The sequence below is a fragment of the Xiphophorus maculatus genome, chromosome 20, assembly GCF_002775205.1.
Source record: "Xiphophorus maculatus strain JP 163 A chromosome 20, X_maculatus-5.0-male, whole genome shotgun sequence".
Classification (NCBI taxonomy): domain Eukaryota; kingdom Metazoa; phylum Chordata; class Actinopteri; order Cyprinodontiformes; family Poeciliidae; genus Xiphophorus; species Xiphophorus maculatus.
This window is the reverse complement of record NC_036462.1, coordinates 10,490,019-10,506,128: the sequence shown is the minus strand read 5'-3', so window position 1 is coordinate 10,506,128 and position 16,110 is coordinate 10,490,019. Positions and strand designations below refer to the sequence as shown.

Genomic DNA, 16,110 nt, shown 5'->3' with positions numbered 1-16,110 from the left:
ACTATCTCCTTCACAACTCCTGAAGTCGGTAATCAGCCTCACGATTGAGAAGTCCATGATATGGCACTAAGTGTGAAGAATTATTATTGTAAAACTTTTGGATTTCTTTAGCAGCATTTCATAATCGTCTAAATTAATAAAAATACATGCTATAATGCATCGCAATCAGTGTGCAGCAAATTTTTAAAACCCAAGTTTTTCCTATTGAAAATGACTAAAACGAACTTCCCAGTGGCACTAAAATTATGTGTTAGCTCAATTTTCTGAGCTAATTATTCCTTTACGAATCGGTTTTAGACTAAGCTCAGCGCTGCCTGCCAGGCAGAGCACAGGACAAAAAAAAATCCACTTGAATATTTATGTGCGCATGCGTAGCTCACCAAAGGAGGAAGCAGGCGCGGCGGACGTTGCGTGGGGTATTAAAAACTTAAAACAGATGCTTTACGTTTGAAGGAGTATAATTAATAGCTAAAGAAAGTCCGAACCCCTATTTGTTTTCAATATAGTCTTTTCCAGGTTGCTGTTGCAGCGCAGGAAGGTTATGTTCCCTGGAAGACTGGAATAACGTGAGTTTCATTATTTTTACCGAGGTGGTACCGAATACAAGAACTTTTCTCTACAATTATGTGACATTTAAGAATGTTGACTTACAAAAACAATCTACTGTGCGTAATATGTAACTAACTTAAAAATATTAACATATGATACACAGTAAATATTGTAACATAGTGTACAGTCGTTTGTTAGAATTTAAAGGAAACACAACAAAACTAATCTTATTTCGCCTAAGGAAGTATTGCAATAGTTTAAAACATCCTGCTTGTTAAAGTGATAAGTTGGTTTAATGTGCTTTCTCTCGATTTCCTTCAGAGTATATATTTTGTAAAGCTGTTAAGCTGCCTTTATTTGCAATGTTTAAGTCTATGCATTTATAGCCTCGTTTTTTGACACTTTAATAAAAAAGGTTTCTTTTCGTGAGAATGGGGAAGTGAAACCTGACACACTTAACTGCATGTTGTCCTTCGAGTTTAACTCATTTCTGCTACGGTCTCAAACAAAATAAAAATAAATACCTTGTGACTGGAAGTCAGGTGATTTGTTTTTTATGGGTTCAAAACAATACTTTGATACATAGCAAGACGTTTAGTTTTGCTTTCACTTTAGATTTTTAGTTGATCAGATAAGCTGAAAGCTAATATCAAATGTGATTCATTGTATTCATCTTTAAGCCCCAATGTGGACATTTTAACCCCAAACTATTTATAATTTAAAAGAAAAGAAAGTAGGAGCCAGTAGCTTTAAATTCTTGAGAAAAACAGAATATTGACATTTCCACTATCTGATAAGACATCTCTCTCACATTACCTGGAAAACTAAAAAAAATTGTGTACATAAAGAAGGAATTTGACTTTGTCACTCAGACAACATACAGCGAATAAATATAAACATATATATTTTAGAGAAAATAACATGGAGGACATTACATTGTTTTGTAAGAAAAAGCAAAAAAGAAAAGCAGGTTGTGTTAGTGCAAATGTGCTCGTTTTGTTTCACAGCAGAACGATGAAAGTGGTCATCTAGTTTGTTAGAGCCTGGGGGATGAAACTGTTTCTGTGGTGGCTGGTTTTCATAAATGACACCGACACAACAGTTCCCAAAAATGAAGGAAGTCAAGATTTAACGTGTTTTTAAATTAGACTAAGACTCTCCCTCTTTGTTGGTTTTTTTTTGTTGTTGTTTTCTTTTCTGTTTTTTCATAATAGGATTTGCTAATCGAAACTGTGTTTTAAAGAATGCATAATTGCAGTAAAATAGACCCATCTAGAGCCATATTTTATTACAGATCTTACATTCTGTACAACACGGTGCCTCTCACTTCTTATTGACTGGAAATGGTGATAAATATTTGTGCTGTCCCCTCAGACAGTGGCGCCATGGGTATATCACCTATGGGTGATATACCCATAGGTGATATGGGTATATATAACTGTTAACACATAACAGTTATGGGTGATATGGCAGTGAGCCATATCACCCATAATAAAAAAACAACCCTAATGATGGTATTAATGACCGTGTTTCTCGCAGCACAGTGTGAAGAAGCTGTGAGGACACCATGTGGTGGTTCCAGCAGGGTCTCTGCCTCCTGCCCGCTGCTCTGGTTGTTTGGACGGTGGCGTCCTTCGTCTTCGCCTACATCACAGCGGTGGTGCTGAGACATGTGGACCCTCTGGTGCCTTACATCAGGTCAGAACTGGGAGAATGTCTTGGTTCTTCATACCCAATATGTTGGGTCCTATGACAGAAAACAAAAAAGTCAAAGGGATTTAAAATAATATATCATGGTTTTTTTTTCTTTCTTGCAGCGACACAGGAACATTGGCACCGGAGAGGTGTGTGTTCGGGATCATGATGGATGTTTCAGCTTTTTTAGGTAAAGCTATGTGGATCTGCACTCTCATTCTTTATTGTCAGAGGAACCTACACAACAGTAGACATTTTTTTTAACATTACTCCCTCTCTGTGTGAATGCCGTTTACAGGCATTGCCACGGTGTATGTGCGTTACAAGCAAGTGGAGGCTCTTCTCGATGACGAGGTCAAACTCCGAAGACTGAACTTCGTTGGGCTACTCCTCGGCTGGATGAGCTCCTTCGGGATGTGTGTGGTGGCCAACTTCCAGGTGAGTGTTGCTGTTCTGGGATCAGTTTGAGCTCTTTTAATATCTGAAATATTGAATGGGTCAGCTAAAGATTTATGCATCCCTCTCTGAGCAGAAGACAACCTTTTTCCCCATGCACCTGGTGGGGGCAATTTTGACATTCGGTGTCGGAGCGATCTACATCCTGGTTCAAACGCTGATGTCGCATTACATGCAGCCTCACATCCACAGCAAGACCACATTTGTGGTTCGTCTCACCATCCTGGTCTGGACCCTGGGCAGCATCATCAGCAGTATCCTTAAATTCCCTCTGTCAGTTCTGAAACACATATGTAGCAATCACATGAAAGAAGAAATATGATACCAATTTTTCACTTGATGACAGAAATTCCTGTGGCCTTAATGAAATATCTGTGACATGGTTTAGTCGGAATCCATTAAGACTCCAGAACAAAAGCCTGTTGTGTTGCTTCTCTTTGAAGTTGATTCTTTCGCAACTCATTTTAGGGACTGAAAAATCAAGCTTTTACTGTCTTTCTTAGCCTTTTGTTTCAATTGTAAGTGTAGTATGAAGTTATTATCACACTTTTGGACAAAATAATATGGAAGTTATGTGTGAAACTGACCAACATTATAAAACATGAAGCCAAAGATGTAATTTTGGAATAATTGACTAACTGCTGACCCATTGCTCAGGAGTTTTATTTAAAAGTTAAGTTTTTAAAAGTTAACTTTCAGGACCGTTGATCATTTATGCTATTAATGGTGCATTCAGGGACAGTAGAAATTGATAATCTGAAATTTTGCCTCCTTTCCAATGTACAAAAATGAGGGATGCACCAATGAGGCATTTCTTGTCTGATAGTGATTTCTGATTTTTCTTCAGTGATACCAATTTGTTCTAGATACAAAAACACATAAAAATACAAAATAATCTGCTGCAGGCATTTTTATAGAGATTGTAACTTTAAATTAAACGACAAATCTAAGTCAAGATTATCTCAATTCATGCATCAAAACCCAAAAAAGTCCATGAAAGTGCACATTTAGGTTTGATGTATTGTTCGACTGAAAAACTGTGAGAATTTTTCAATCTATAAATTTTGATGCATTTAATAAATAGGTAAAAACAAACTGTTTTCTCAGTATTTGACCTTCCAATCACCTACCAGTTTTGCTCAGTGGGAAACTGACTGATTCCCACTGAATCAGTGGGAATCACTCATACAACTCATAAATGTATGAGTTCCCTCATACATTTATTGACTCATATAAATGCATGCTTTGAAGTTGGTTAGAAGTAATAATGAGGGAACTGTGTCTCTCAAAATTAAAGAAGCAACAGATGTTTTACCTGAAGATCTGAATTGCTCATTTCGAGTTGTTTTCCTTAACAGTCTGTCAGTGTTTGTATCATCAGTCATCATGTACAGCAGTCTGTCAGGAGTGGATGTACCCCGTAAGCTACACTGGATCCCAGGAGAACCGGTCAGTTAGCATCAGAATTATTAGTATTTATTATATATTTTACATCCATGCAGTTCAGATTGTGGCACTGAAGCTAAAGTGATCATTTACAGATACTAATCAGTCTCTCCAGTTTTTCGCGATTCTGCGATCACGAAAATTCACACAAAATCAGCAGATCAATAGATTTGTTTTAAAGCATAATTTTAAGTTTACAAAAATTATTAAAAACGTTTGTTTTGAAGTGACTACTAACTCCCACCTGCAGGTGGCAGGATTTCTTACTTCTTCTACCTTCTACCTCAGCCTTACTTGATATCAGTTGAGTAACAAAAAGCTACATTTACAATTATACATAAATGCAAATATTGCAAAATACCTTACAGATATTTTTGAAGTAGCACCACAAAATCAGTGATTATGATTGCAAAAAATTGCAAAAACAATCAGGAAATACTGGAGGGACTGAGGAATGTTCAGACACAAACAGATAATAAACCTACAGCTTAAACCAGAGCAAAACTAAATCTAATCTAATACTTGTACTTAAGTATTAGATTAATGTGTTCCATTCCAGATAAAATGGAACAAAAAATTGTCCATTTTGTTGCATTAATGTTTGTGTTGTCGTCTTTTAGGGCTACGTACCGCATCTTGTCAGCACGGTGTCTGAGTGGTTCCTGGCCTTTTCCTTCATCAGCTTCTTCCTCACTTACATCAGAGATTTTCAGGTAGTTGTTCCTGATGTTTTACACCACAGTGCTCATAAGACATGACGACAATTAAAAAACATGAAACATAATTGTGAAAACTAATTTTAAAATGTGACTCCATGTTTACAGTGAGACATAAAAAAGATGGGAGTAGAAGAAAAACCTCATTGTGTCTAATGTTTTATATATCAAGCTGTTCAGCTGGGACAAGCAGGGACAAAGAGGGCACTGTTGTTTGCTGTAAACTGATAAAATACATAATCTAATCTCGTTTCATAAGCTGAACATTTCTTCTTTTTTATTCTTTTCTTCAGAAAATAAACTTGCGAGCAGTAGCAGTTTTCCAGAGCAGCCATCTGTACGACGGGACTGTTCCACCTTCTCGTCAGAACAGACCGTCCGAAACTTCTCCACTGCTGGCAGGAACAACGTGACACAAAATGCAGCTGCAGCCGAGTCTGCTTCAGATTTGCTTTGCTTGTTCTTAGCAAATTTGAAGTTTGGTTTTATAAAGAATATGCAGAGACCTTTAAGGGGTCAGGGCACCATGATGTCACTTCTGTCTTATTGTACTGTGGATATAGTCAGATACTGAGATTCAGAAGCGATCTGACTCAGAGATTTGCTCACCTGCTGTAATCTGCAGAGGGTAGCTTTAAGTTTGAGCTGCTCACACCATAAGAAGGTCTTTGTCTTGTTTGTCGTAAGAGATCTCTTAATGGGTATAATAACTAAAACCTGTGTAACCAAACAAGCAAGTTGTTTTTATTATTTGTGCTTCACTAAACTGACAATCACAATGCAAATATTTATTCAGTTACACTATTCTCAACGTATCTGTACCATGATGCAAAGCAGTGCTTACCTAATTGATTACTTAGCTTACATTTTAAATAAATAGTATTAAACTGTTAAGTCATTTAACTACAATTATTAAATATTGTCTTAGACCCTGTTGTAAGCCATAACTGGCCTGGCAAAACTGTATCAAAATGTATTCATGGATTTCTTACATTTTTAATCAATGTATATAAATTCTTCTTAATCTTGTTTTTTTTTTTTTTTTTTGCTTATCTGAGCACAGATTTTATTAATTTAGGGATTAATGGTGTTAGTATTCTTACATTTACATACCAGCTGTCAGTGAGTATGAATAAATGTTTTATTTGCACTGTAATGCTAGTGGGATATGACTCCCTTTTATGATATATTTAGCACTGACCACATTTATTTGCACCTGTGGTAATAAGTCATCAAATTATTTAATATTTTATTGGAGTAGCAATAAAAACTGTTGAAACTTTCAACATTTTATTTGAGTGCACATATTCAATACAGAAAAAGAAATTAAATTTTAAGAAAAAAATAAGTTGTGATACAATTATCGTCTAATTAATTTATTTCAACACCTTTTACACAATAGTCTGTATATGCATGCTTGTACAGGTAGCATGCATTATAGTTAACCTCAGTCTGATAGGGTTATGCTGCAAAGCTAAAATAACAGTGCAAATCACTTCAACTTTGAAGTAGAAGGCAACTTCAAAATTAATCCTGAGGTTTCTTTTTTAAAGAAAATAAGTTAATCTATTTGCTCTGCAAACTAGAACTTTGATATCTGAAATATTACACTTTATTGACTGAAATTGGATGTTTTGATGCACTACGAACATGATTAGGCTTATAGCTCTTGACCTGTAAACTTACAGTAGGTGTCAGGTAAAAACAACTGAGTTTATATAAACATTTTATTTTGCACTACCATCAAATCATTTATGCACACTATTTAGAGTAATGCAATATGCTATAAATAAAAGGATAACACACAATGGAAACAAGTAAAATATGTTAATACTCCAGAACTAAAATAATGCCACACAAAAGAAAGCTGAACATCCTTTTTTATTTTGTCATAAACAATTACATTTCTAATGCAGTTTAAATATTTGTTTCTGCTGTGGTAATTTTCTGTTCTAAAATGCAGAACTTCTGTTCAGCAAACAGATTTAAACTTAATTATGGATCTTACATGCAATATTACCTCCACTCCCACCTTGTCCCAAAACTCAGCAGCAACAATCAAATATATATTATAGTATATTTCTTTTAAAGTCACAACATCCAATAACCACCCTGAATCTGGAGAAGCAGCTTTGTAAAACACATCAAATTAAAATGCCCCCCTCTTTAAACTGTGTGGTAACTTAGTGTAACATGTTGCCATAACTGCTTCCATTCAAAAGGGGATCAGATGCGTTTTCTCCAGAATAACCCGTCCAGACATAAACTTACCGTTTACACTCTTCAAGTAAGAACCAGAGCAGTGGGGCTCTTTACCATCTTCACTGAAGTTAATTTTACATTTAAAGCTCTGTCTTAATTACACTCAAAATATAAGTTCCGTTTTATTTGTGATTAAACATCACATTACATCTCTTGCCTCCTTGTTTAATATTTTGTTCTAAATTTACACAATGTAAATAATGCAGAAAACTATTTTACATTCTAAAATGCAATAAAATTGCAGTTATTTGCATGTAACCTGCAAGCATAGACTGCAAGAAAAAAATAATCTAAAAGAGTAGAAAATAACTTGGAACATGTGCATATGTATTTTGTGAGCAGGTTATGCTCATGGAGGGTTGTATCTGAAGAATAGTATGGAACAAAAAGATGATTACGTTTTTATTCAGGCAGAAACATCACATCACAATTAGGAAAATAGGTTGTTGGAGCTTGACTGGCAGGACTGCTTAAAGCTAATTTTTTTTGCACAATATTGCAAATGATTAGGACCAAATTAATCACCCAGATAAATTGTAGATGTAATTATCACAAGATGAGCTTGGCTGATTTCAGTGTCTGCATAATAATGGTCAGTCTACACGTTAAAAAACATTTTCCAGTGGTGGCATATAAAAAACAAAACAACCTCATGTACTCATTCTTAATTTCACTTAATTTTATTCTTCCACTGAAGTGGATCTGACTGCAACAAAAATTGTTTCAAGTCACTGAACAGGATGCAAATAGTGGCAGTGATTCCCGGGTCTAGGACCAGTGTTATTACCTTTTTAATCAGTGACACCTCCAGTAATTTTAGAGATTTTTTTTCTCTTAATTGCTAGAAATCAGCTAGAAGCTGTGGCACGAGCACAGATGAATTTTCAACAGTTCAGCTAAAGAATAAGTCTCCTTATTCCTCTGACCTGAACTCTTAAGAAAATCTTGCAGGAGCTTATTTTTTCTCCCCTACCTGATCTCCTTGTGTGCAGTTAGTTGGTTTCAGTTCTCAGAGGCATATCAGACCAAAAAGGTGCTATAAACAAAATATTGTGGGTGTTAAAAGGCAACAATGGGCAGAAAATGGGCACACACAGGCCAACAAGTCCAAACATTCAAAGGTGCTTTGTGTGTTACACCCAAGTCCTGAACTCTGCCCATCTGAAGGCTAAAAGGTCGTGCCGTCACAAATGATGTTCTGGCCACGTCCGGGGAACAACTCCATCTCCCAGTACCGGGGGTCCGCATACACTGCAGAAGAAGAAGGCAACAATCAAGACAGAGATTGGGTCAGAATGAGAATAAATCTATAGTGAATAAAGAGGGACTGATCCAAAAAAAACCTTTCAAATCTAATTGAATCTGTTAACACAAAACATTTTTATTGTTGTGTAAAGGAGTTTAAATGTGTGTCTGCAGCAGGAGTTACCCATGTCTCCAGGTGACAGCCAAAGGTTGAAGGAGCTGCAGTGTTTCTGGCATCGCTGAACAGGCACAACTCGCACTGTTGGCAGCCCCTCCCCCACCACCAGCCAACCCAGGACCCTGACACCCTGAAACATCAGCAGCACATAACGATGACATCTCAGAGAGACAGTCTAAGGCATGCGTAATTTCTGTATCTGTAACCATTTCGTTAATGCTCTTAGTAGTTTATGTGAACAATGCATTTTATTCTGAAAAGTTTAAAATAAATTCTAAAGATTTAAGAGAAATGTTTCCATTACTTTTTAAAAATGATTAATCTTTACTTCTTAAATCAATATATTAGATATTTTGTGTGGTATTTTTTACCCTAATATTTTCCCTTCAGTATCTGTAATTCTTGTTTAGTACTTCACAGATTCTGGGCCAAGCTTCACTTGCCTTGCTTTGAGAGTTTGTGCTGTGGATGACCAGGCATCGCTGGAGGATGGTCCCAGCGCTGTCCAGCAGGGGGCAGAGCTCAGCCTTTGGGAAGAGCCATCTCAACACTTTTTCTCTGGTTCCAGAACTGAACCTCCTGTAGGTACAAAGACATTCAATTTGATCAAAACTTGTGTTTTGATCATATGGATATTTTTCCAATATTCTCTAGAATATGTCCTGGCAGTCAGGACAGATTCCTGACAATGTGCTTCAGCACAGGAAAATTAAATAATTTATTAAATCATGAATGAATTAAGTCTAGTTTTTTAAATTAAATCACATATAAATAAATGCTATATTTAATAGTAATATATTTTTACTTTATAAAGTTAAATAAAGGAACGTCAATTTTAAACTATTAGCAACATCTCAAACTTTTAACTTTAAAAAAAAGCCGTGACACATCAGCAGATGTACAAACACATAGCTGTTCACACAGACTGACAAACCCAGCGAGGAAAATGCTAATCAGAGATGCAGCCGAGATCCTGATGATAACTATGGAGGAGCTGCAAAGATCTATAGCTGAGGTGGAAAATCTGTCGATATGAAAACTATTAGCTGTCTACTTCATAAATCAGGCATTTATGGAGGGAAAGCAAGAAGAAAGGCATTTTTGAAACAAGTGAACTCTCAATTACCATTTGGAAGAAGGTGCTCTGGTCACATGAGGCCAAAATAAGACCTTCTGACTAACATGTAAGATGCAATATCTGGTACAAAGCTAAATCTGCACATAACACTGACCACACTATTCCAGTTTTGTACTTGATGGGGACAGAGTCATGCTTTAGGAGAGGCCTTTCTTCAGCAGAAACAAGAAAACTCTTTAGAGTTAATGGGAAGATGGATGGAGTCAAATATCACAATTCATGAACCCATTAGAGGTTCAACCATCAGACTGGTGCTGAGGTTCACCTTTCAGCAAGACAATGAAACAATTTAATCAAAGCATATCCATGTGCTAAAATGGCACAGATTCACACCAGAGGAGGGTGAAGTTGGCAGGTCCCTGAGGGAGGCCGCTATGGAGACCACTGTCCTCCTCCAGCAGAATTGACATGGAGCCTGAATGGGCTAAGTAGAGCGCCTCCAGCTGCTGCCGCTGGATACTGAGAGACTCCCCGCCCTGCAGACGACAGTGTTGATGAATAAAAAAAGACTATGAATTTACAACAAAATGTCTAATGAGAATGAGTATTATTGCTGCAGTTTTTATTTAATTTATATCTGATCAATGTGCATTTTTGAAAATGAGTTTGAAAAAAATCAGATCCATTACACTCTTGAAAACACAATTCAAATGTGTCAGTTTGTGTCAAACTGTAATCACCACAAGTTGTGGCCACACCATTGTGTTTATATTAAATTCAGCAGACCCTTGTTTATCCTTTTTATCAGGAAAAAACATCTAAAGATTATTCAAAAAATTGGGAAAAAATACTTCCAAACAAATTTAAAGTAGGCTCTGATAGCACCAAATATCCAAAAGCAACAATGGGCGACTCAACAGATGGCTACTCTTGATCAAATGGAGCTCTGACCTTCAGCAGGACCAGCTGAGGTCCCCGTCGCAGAGTCACAGTTCCCCTGAGGCTTTCTGGGACTTCCAGCACTGAGGAGATTTCTGCGCATCCTGAACAGTTAACCAGACTCTGCCGGAGAGAACCAGCACTCCACCACTCATGAAAACCTGCCACACACAAACACAAGATGAAAATCAGAGTTTGTGAAGTTAAAAACCTCCTGGACCTCAAAGTCACTTTAGGAATTAATATTTACAGCTCCAATTGATTCCTTAAACTGGATGACACATAATATAGCAGAAAGACTCCTAAATTTATAAAATTGTGCACCAAGATACAGAAGCTATTTGTCCCAAATTAAGATCCGATTGTTACGAGCCTTCTGGAAGTTTGCATTTTGTAAGAGCTACAAAGCTTCCCACCTTGCAGGTTGTACTTCTTGGCAATAGGAAGAGAGAGCAGGCGGATATGGCTAAGGGGGGACGACCGGTTGCAACAGCCCACATTTACCAGTCCCAACTGGGGGGAGCTCTGCGGGAAGTTGAAGGCCAGCACCACCACCAGCAGGAAGCCCACAGCAACCAGAAACTGCACAAAAACAAAAGATGTTAAAACATTGAGAAACCATTCATTCTACCGTACAGTTAGACATTACAAGAATGTTATGTTATCCCCAGGTTTTTCACCTTAATGGTGGCTCTTAGAATGGGAAATTGTGGAGGCTCTCTTCTTGGCTCATTGGTCTCTAGGACCTGCTTGATGAATCTCTCAATTTCTCTCTCTGACATGCCATAGCGGTAACCCGATTGGCGGAGGATGTCGATGCTCTCAGACAGTTTGTCGTAGATACATGGCTCGCTTGTTGTTGTCCCCATAGTGACAGCAGTTTTGTTGTCAAACACTTCAGTTTTCAGCTGGTGCAGAGAATCAGGATCATGGTGTCACCTCACCTGTTAAGAAACCAAAGGTTGTGACCACCTTCTCTAAACTATACATTACAGTTGGTCTCTATTGGCTTGTAATCCCTCTATGTCAGTGGTTATTATTATTATTTTTTATTATCAATACTAATTTCTGTTTTTTTTTACATTTCAGACAGACAATCAATCAAAGAAATTTTAACATCAGGCAGAGGACACCTTATAACCTGTAAGAATGGTCTGCTGATGGTCTCGAGCAAATTTAAGTCAGGACTTTGACTAAGAGTTAGACTTACAGCATTTTTATTTAGCCACACTTGAGGGTTTTCAAGGATTAATGCCATGTTAAAGGTAATCTCACGAGATATAAATCAGACTTAAGTTTAGCAATGACCATGTCCCTCTAAAACGTTTTTGCAAGTCATTCAGGGCCTTGACTGACAGACACTCAGACTTCAATTCAGGTACTGAATAAGCAAAGAAGGCCTACATCACCACACTACCACCACCATGGTTGGCTGTGAGAATTATTTTTTCTCAAATGCTGTGTAAAAACTCATAAATACAAAATCAGAGTTACAAACAATAAAAATCCAAAGTAAAATCATTAAAACCACACAAATATACAAAATGTCATAAAAATCATGACAGAGGTAAAGAAATAAAAAAGAAGGAAAGAAGAAAGAAAATGTAAATCCAATACAGAAAACAAAAGTTTGGGTCAGAACTTTTGACTTAGAAACCTCAGCTGATCATGCTTACCCAATACTGTATCTGGACATTGCCTGGTCCGTAATGTTGATACACATAATGAAAACACTCACACACTGTTGTTTTGCACACTTTAAGGACTTTCAACATCTACCTGTACCCCATCTATGTACTTGTTCTCCTCATTCACAAACAAGTTTTATCTCTTGAGTTTCCAATGCTTTGTTAAAAGTAGGGTATTCAGTTGAATGAAAAGCTGACAACCTGACAAAAAAATGCACGTGAAGCAACCAGCATGCATTAAACTGTACACAACAAAGCATTGTAAAAGTTTTTTTTTACATGTAAAAATGCAAAAGAGGGATCAAATAGACACGTTTTACTTAGGGGAACTTGATTAAGATGTTATGTTGTCCGCTTAATCTGTAGTGAGAATGGTTCAATTAGTGTGTTTATTTTTTAAACAGAGATTTTAGACCTCTAAGTATTAGAAGCATGACCAACACACTCTCACACAAGAATATCCTCCCTATGTCGACGTGTTACTGTAAATAAAACAAGCAAAACCCGCGGAGAAAAATGACTCAAGGGACTGTTTAAAACCAGTGACACTTTGCGCCATATTGCCATTGTTGCGCAAAAAAGCGTAAACAGTCTGAAGAGATGTCAAGATAGAGCAGAACAGCTTTATCTTCTCATTTAGTAAAACAGGAACCTGTCAACAATAATTATATAACAAATATACAAACCGGTGCAAACACGAGGGCACAGTGCTCACCAAAGCAGTTAATCACAGATAATATTTAAAAAGGGCTTGTTGTGTGATTAAATAATTCAAAACCATGGAAACAGAAATCTGTAGCCGAAATAATCTGACAGGTTAGCTTCTCTGATAGCAACATCAGATTCTCACTTCAACAGACACAATTTCCCGAAAATAAAATCCTGACCTTAAGGTGAAATCCACCGTCGTAGTAATAACATTCCCATTTCTTACACCGTTGCCATGGATATTTATATTTTTAAGTAAAATAAACTACAGGTCGTTAGTTAGACCTTTAGACATGGCTGCATTCTGGACGTCAGTGAAGTTGGCTTCCGATTTGTAACTTCCGGCACAGCAGTTGAGTAAGAAGTATTTCACTTCTCGTTGCTTTTCCCAGCATCTGGCAGACGTCATGTCAGCTATGGTTTAAAATCTGGATTAAATCTTTAACATTGAATACGGATAGCTTAATGCACAATTCATGTTTTATAGATCTGTGTTGATTATGTAAAAATTTAAAATAAATAGGTGAGTTTTGGTACTTTAAACCAGTCATCAAAGTAGGGGTCAGTACCAACGTGAGGACTTGATGTTCTCTTAAAACCCCAAAGAATCCTCCAAAGGAAATAACTAAAATACCAATGGTACATCTTTGGCATGCTAAAAATCTTAGAAGAGATCAAAACCAGCACATACAAACTGATCAAATCTTCACTTGTAATAATGTGTAATTAAATATTATTACCATTTGTTGCAAAATGTGATGCTGTATATAACCTATATTTCACAGTTATGCAACATAATATTTTGAAATAATTTCTTAATATGGAATTTTTTGTGAATTTTTTTAACAATAATTCTGTGTAATTCTTGTTCACCGCCTCCAATAACCTGTTCCGGATTCAAGAAGCCCTCTGCTGGTGTTTGGCAGCATGACAGGCATCCTGACAGATACGACCTGTCAAAGTTTTTCTTCAAAGTCTAACATAAATATTTCATGAACGTCATTCATTGGAGGAAACGTTTAAAACAAAAAGATCATTATAACAACTTAAATCTCAATCGAAATTGGATGGACTAAAATGTTATGTTGTACATGTGTTGAAAATGATACAAAATAATGTGCTTTCAAGTACAAATGCATTTATTCAAGAAAATATATACATACAAACATATGGGGCAGTACAAACTACTGTCATTTGAAGAAGAAAAAAATCACTAAAAGAAAAGGCCTTGTGTAATAAAACTAAATTCTATTATTCATTGAAACCCCACTTCAAAAATTCACAATAATCCAATATGTATTAAAATAAAGCTTGTATGTAGTTTTGATAAAGTTTCATAAACGTTTCCTTTTAGCCAATCTAGCAAAATGTACAAATCCTTAATCCCGCCCTAAACGGAACCAAAACAATTCCCTTCAGCCAATAAGAGCACGGACAGGCCGCAGGAAGTCCCACCTCCTTCTTCCACTTATTTTGCAACTATTTTACAGTAAAGTCAAGCTGCAAACAATTACGACGTAGTTGAACGGCAGAGATGTGGAAGCAGAAAATTAAAATGATAGGTACCTTTCTTCACAAAATGAAGCGAAGAGAAATGTTAGTACATATAAATTGTAACGACCATCATTAAATAATGGTATTTTATATATTTTCCAAAGTAAACTTATAATGAATAATCGAGATTTATTGGAGATTGTATTTCCTGAGGGAACTCAAGAAGTACAACCTTCCACAGGACTGCCTGGTCATACATTATTAAGTCCTGTGCACATCCATCACTGTGTGGTTAATCAGGTCTGTAGAGAGGATCATCATAGCTGGTTTTCCCTTCATCCAGGACTTTTACAGGTCTAGGGTCAGGAAGGAGGCAATCCCTGCAGACCCCACCCATCCTGGAGACAAACTAGATTGTTCTTCCCTGGTTTAAAAATGTTACACACATTTTTTGTTACATAACATGCAGCACAGTGCTTCTCCACATATCGGTCAGTTGCCTGGCTTAGAAATGTTCATTTCAAGTTTGTGAAAACATGGAGAGTCATAGCACAAAAATTAAAGAAACCCTGCAGCCCATTTTGCTATAAAATTATAAGAACTATAGTAAACAAGCATGTACAGCAATTGTTAGCTGACTGTTATTTGTAGCATGCCGTTCCGAACAAAGATGAAGCTTTACTGATGGTTATTATGAGATTTTATTCCTTTAGTGTTGTAATCCACATATCATCACCATTTCAATCCATATAACAGTTATACAGCACTAAGCAGGAAATAAAAAATCAAAAATTTAAAGTGTACAGCTCTAATCAGAATTCAAAATTACTGGCAAAATAAAACACATTCAAATTTGCTGTAATAAAAAGCACTTATGGTTATTTACAGTTAGCCTTAGCAAGTGTTTATTTTATTTTATTCTATTAACTTTAAATGTAATTGGAATAAAAATTCCAAGCAGTTAGATGATGTTATATATATTATTTTAAATGTTTACATATAAACAGTACTAAATATTTATATGTATTATATTACTCACTAATATCACATGTGAGAATCTCATAATGTCCTAAGATTGTTCTCAGCATTTGGATTTACCTGTTTAGCTTAGTACCTAGACTGAAAAATAAAATGTTTCCTGCCTCAGATGGACACTAGATTGTTGCAACATGATTTGTCATCATGTTAAAAAAAAAAAAAGAAAAACTAGCAGGATGAAAAGAATTTTTAGCTATCCTACAGCATAGCTCCAGAAGTGTGCATAATAATAATCAGCAAACTCCTGACTACTGTGCAGTAGTCAGGAGTTTGCAGTATCACTTTAAATGTGAAATCCTGTTGTGTAAGAGGTTTAGAGCAATAGAGAACCATTTTTTACTGTAACAAGGTGCTGTTACATGTTGCTGCTAATATGAATTCCATCCAAGATACTTAAAGATGAGCAGCTTTTGTGCAAATGTTTAAGGACCATTGTATGTTGACGTGTTCAAATATTTTTGGCGTAAATAAAACCTTATCCTTTATATGTACTTTCTTTAACAATGGACCTCAGTTGTGTAATTTATTGCACAACCAAAGTTATGTAATATTTTCCCTATATAGATACATTATTAGATTTTAATTATCCTTAATCAGGAAATAAATGTTACAGCTGTA

General features: G+C 36.2%; 2 protein-coding genes across 4 annotated transcripts; one reads left to right on the top strand and one right to left on the bottom strand.

Annotated features, from left to right (window-relative positions):
• Positions 1–378: 378 nt before the first annotated feature.
• On the top strand, positions 379–6,148 carry dram2 (DNA damage regulated autophagy modulator 2). 3 transcript variants are annotated; one of them, XM_014473620.2, is made up of 9 exons: positions 379–416; positions 507–566; positions 2,089–2,247; positions 2,367–2,434; positions 2,543–2,682; positions 2,777–2,954; positions 4,067–4,149; positions 4,767–4,859; positions 5,156–6,148. In XM_014473620.2, exons 3-9 carry the CDS (start codon positions 2,117–2,119, stop codon positions 5,273–5,275), a joined length of 813 nt encoding a protein of 270 aa, XP_014329106.1. In that variant the 5' UTR covers positions 379–416; positions 507–566; positions 2,089–2,116; the 3' UTR covers positions 5,276–6,148. The 3 variants fall into 3 exon arrangements, with proteins under 3 accessions (XP_014329106.1, XP_023180994.1, XP_023180995.1); XM_023325227.1 differs by having other exon boundaries at positions 382–416; positions 2,094–2,247; XM_023325226.1 differs by having other exon boundaries at positions 380–566; positions 2,094–2,247.
• Positions 6,149–7,513: 1,365 nt separating this feature from the next.
• On the bottom strand, positions 7,514–13,290 carry c20h6orf89 (chromosome 20 C6orf89 homolog). Its single transcript, XM_005811819.3, has 8 exons — positions 13,140–13,290; positions 11,245–11,508; positions 10,981–11,146; positions 10,577–10,725; positions 10,019–10,161; positions 8,991–9,126; positions 8,554–8,677; positions 7,514–8,375 (listed from the first exon to the last, which is right to left on the bottom strand). Exons 2-8 carry the CDS (start codon positions 11,431–11,433, stop codon positions 8,293–8,295), a joined length of 990 nt encoding a protein of 329 aa, XP_005811876.1. The 5' UTR covers positions 11,434–11,508; positions 13,140–13,290; the 3' UTR covers positions 7,514–8,292.
• Between the last annotated feature and the right edge of the window lie 2,820 nt (positions 13,291–16,110).